Source organism: Euleptes europaea, chromosome 3, assembly GCF_029931775.1.
Source record: "Euleptes europaea isolate rEulEur1 chromosome 3, rEulEur1.hap1, whole genome shotgun sequence".
NCBI classification, from domain to species: Eukaryota; Metazoa; Chordata; class Lepidosauria; order Squamata; family Sphaerodactylidae; genus Euleptes; species Euleptes europaea.
In genome coordinates this window covers 12847513-12851356 of record NC_079314.1, presented here as the reverse complement: position 1 = coordinate 12851356, position 3844 = coordinate 12847513, and the positions used below count along the sequence as shown (strand labels likewise).

The window sequence follows — 3844 nt, the reverse complement described above, 5'->3', positions numbered from 1 at the left end:
ACCAAGGCTGTTAAGGTTAGGATGTTTTGGGGGATATTGATTCATAAGGTCACCATGAGTCGGAAGCAACTTCACAGCACTTAACACACACATATTTCCCAACCTGGACCTGGCAACCCTACTGCCCTCCCCAAACCCTGCCCTTCTCAGGCTCCACCCCCAAAATCTCCAGGTATTTCCCAACCCAGAGCTGGCAACCCTAAATGGCCAATTTGGATTAGAATAGGGTTGCCAGGTCCCTCTTCGCCACCGGTGGGAGGTTTTTGGGGTGGTGCCTGAGGAGGGCAGGGTTTGGGAAGGGGAGGGACTTCAATTCCTTAGAGTCCAATTGCCAAAGTGATAATTTGCTCCAGGTGAACTGATTTCTATTGGCTAGAGGTCTTTAAGAATGGTAACTTGCTCACACAAGCATCTCGTAAAATTATCAATGTTTCCACATGTGTATCACACCACTAGGGTTGCCAGCTCCATGTTGAGAAATACCTGGAGATTTTGGGGGTGCAGTCTGAGGATGGCCCCATCATGTCAAATCTCAGAAGCTGAGTAGGGTCAGCTCTTGTTAGTATTTGAATAGGAGACCACCAAGGAATCCCAGGGTTGCTGTGCAGAGGAAGGCAATGGCAAACCACCTCTGTTAGTCCCTTGCTTTGCTACAGGGTTAGGGTTGCCACCTTCAGGATGGGAAATACCTGGAGATTTTGGGGGTGAAGCCTGAGGAGGGCTGGGTTTGGGGAGGGGAGGGACCTCAATGCCATATAGCCAAAGCAACCATTTTCTCCAGGTGAACTGATCTCTATCGGCTGGAGATCAGTTGTAATAGCAGGAGATCTCCAGCTAGTACCTGGCGGTTGGCAACCCTAACCATAGCAGGAGGCCTGGTAACCCTACAGACAGTACAGAGAGGGTTCTGCGCAGAAGTATGAATGAATGCCTTGAATGGCCTTGCTGGGAAGGCAGGAATTTTTGGTAACAAAGGTCAGCAGTATTCATACTCCTTGGGAGTCCACTGAGGATCTGGTCTTCGTCTGAGCCGTACTCTGGCTGACGTCCTCAGCGAAGGCATTCTCAAATACCGAGAGGATGGAGCGTCTGAGCCTTTCCTTGAAATCATGCCCCATGAAGACATACAAGAGGGGGTTGAGGCAGCTGTTGATGAAGGCCAGGCTTGACGCCAGAGGAATACCAATAGGTAGGATCTGGTGCAGAGTGTGGTCCTCGTAACTCTGAATCTCCAGGAAAGAGAAAACGTGATAGGGGAGCCAGCAGATGAAAAAGGCCACAATCACTGCGGTGATGACCTTGAAGGGCTTGGTCGAGGAGGCCAAGCGGTCCCTCCTCAGCCTCAGAACTATCGCTCCATAGCAAACAATGATGACTGGGAAGGGGATCGCAAAGCTAAAGATGAAACGGCTGATAATCATGGCCCGGTGGGAGACTTTTGCCTGTTCCAGATGGTGGCTATAATTGTTGTAGCAGCGGATCACATCTCCATCCCCTTTAGTCGCCCTGAAATGGATGTTCGGTGAACTCAACACCAGGGCCAGAATCCAAACCCCCAAAGCCACAAAGGAAGCCAGGCGGGGGCTCCGATGATTCTGAGCCCACACAGGGCATGTCACAGAGATGCAGCGGTCTATGCTGATGACCATGAGGAGGTAGACGCTGGCGTAGAGGTTGATGAAGGCCAGGGTGCTGTTGAACTTGCACATGGCCTCCCCAAAGGGCCAATGAAAGCCCTGGGCTATGTAGGCGATGGTCAGTGGCAGGAAGAAGGTGAAGGTGAAGTCGGCTATGGCCAAGTTGAGGAACCAGACGGTGTTGACCGTCTTCTTCATACGGAAGCCGGTGATGAAAATGACCAGCCCATTTCCACAGACACCCAGAACAAAAGCAACACTGTAGATGACCATGAAGAGGATGTTCAGCCTTTTCTGCAAAGTTTGATGGAAGATCATCTCTTCTTCGTCATAATAGTAATCATAGTTGACAGTGACGGCACTGGAAACTTGGTTGGCAATCTGAAGAGGGTTAAGCTGAGTTATGTTCTCCATTCCTTTTAGGGGGAGGCTCTCCTTCACTCCTGTCTTCTCCTGGAAGGGGGGAAAAAAGGAAAGACTTAAATATTGCCTTGCGGGATCAGACTATTGTCCATCTATCCGAACGGTCAGTTTCCAACAACAACCACCCAACTGCCTGTGGAGCTTCACAAACAAGACCTGTAGATGCCAGCTTCTGCCCTGGGATTTGTGCTCCAGCATCTGCTTGCCAGAAGGTTTAGGGATGTGTATCATACCAACCAGTGACAACATTTATTAGCTTGTCCCTGGTTGGTGTGTAGGGTTGCCAGCCTCCAGGTAGTGGCTGGAGATCTCCCACTATTACAACTGATCTCCAAGTGACAGAGATCCATTCCCCTGGCGAAATTGGCCGCTTTGACCATTGGACTCTATGGCAGATTCGCCATCCAGGTTTATAGGAAGGCTACGTGCCTGCACTGGAACATATGTTCTGGTTGTTTAGCTTCTGGGGACTGCCAATAATGAAAAAGCAGCTTGCGAAATAGGACACTTTTACCGGAGACCTATTTTGGCTTTCACCTACGCAGCTTACAGGACCTAGAGTCTGATACATCTTCAAGGACCTAGAGCCTCAAGGACGAGTTGATGCATTTCCAAATGGATTTACACATGTACTGCATGTTATTGCATCACTTGTGATTGTATATATCAATGTGTGTGCACTTTATTATTTGAATAGACCTCACAGCATACGTTTGTCTGTAATTGCTTTTTTGCCATAAGTGCTTGAGATTTCCAGTAGCCTCCAGGTAGTGGCTGGAGATCTCCCACTATTACAACTGATCTCCAAGTGACAGAGATCCATTCCCCTGGAGAAATTGGCCGCTTTGACCATTGGACTCTATGGCTTGAAGTCCCTCCCCTTTCCAAACCCCGGCCTCCTCAAACTGCACCCCCAAAATCTCCAATCATTTCCCAACCCGAGGTGGTAACCCTATTGGTGTGATACACATCTAGAAACAATGACAATTTTACAACAGATGCTTGTGTGAGCAAGTTACCATTCTGAAAGACTTATAAATGGTGCTGCTAGTTTACATCTGGCCACACAAGATATAAGGGTTTCCAATTTCTGGATGTGTTTTTAATAATTATGTTTATATATATGACCACAGAGGAAGGCCGAAACGCATATGGTCTATTGATCATTTATATTATGCATATCATCAGCTGTGTTGAATATTTCTGTAACTGTTTACACTGGTGGTTTTATATGTAGCCTGTATTCCAGGCCTAGTGTTTTTATGATATCTGTTGTGTACACTTCATAACTATAATGGTTTCATAAGATTTTTTAATTTCCAGCTCAACCTTTAAGGCTCCCTGTACTTGTACAGTTGAGTTCCCCCCCCCCTTTTTTTTTTGTCCTGCCAGAAGGTTTAACCACAGAGTTTTGGCCGAATGCAAGAACATTGCTGGGGACCTGCTGATGTCACTTCTGGTTGTTCCAGAACTGACATCAGCACATCAGGATGCTGATGATAGGTCCTCTCATACCCCCCCCCTTTCTTCTCCTGCTGCCCAGCTGAGCGGCGGTAGGAAGGGCCCACTGGGGGTTGGAGATTCCCTGCCTCCAGCAGGAACTTGGCAAGCCTATGGGTCAAAGGATGCCCGAAGAAAGGATGCCAGCCTCCAGGTGGGACCTGAGGATCCCCTGGAATTACAGCTCATCTCCAGACTTCAGACATCAGTTCCCCTGGAGAAAATAGATGCTTTGGAGGGTGGACTCCATGGCATTGGGGCCCACTGAGGTCTCCGTCCTCCCC

General features: G+C 48.5%; 1 protein-coding gene across 1 annotated transcript; it reads right to left on the bottom strand.

Moving 5' to 3' along the window:
• Positions 1-986: 986 nt before the first annotated feature.
• LOC130475641 (chemerin-like receptor 1) lies at positions 987-2051 on the bottom strand. Its single transcript, XM_056847466.1, has one exon. It carries the CDS (start codon positions 2049-2051, stop codon positions 987-989), a length of 1065 nt encoding a protein of 354 aa, XP_056703444.1.
• Positions 2052-3844: the final 1793 nt, after the last annotated feature.

Excerpts from the sequence above, each read along its gene's own strand:
- LOC130475641 (XM_056847466.1), bottom strand. The coding sequence starts at position 2,051 with ATGGAGAACATAACTCAGCTTAACCCTCTTCAGATTGCCAACCAAGTT.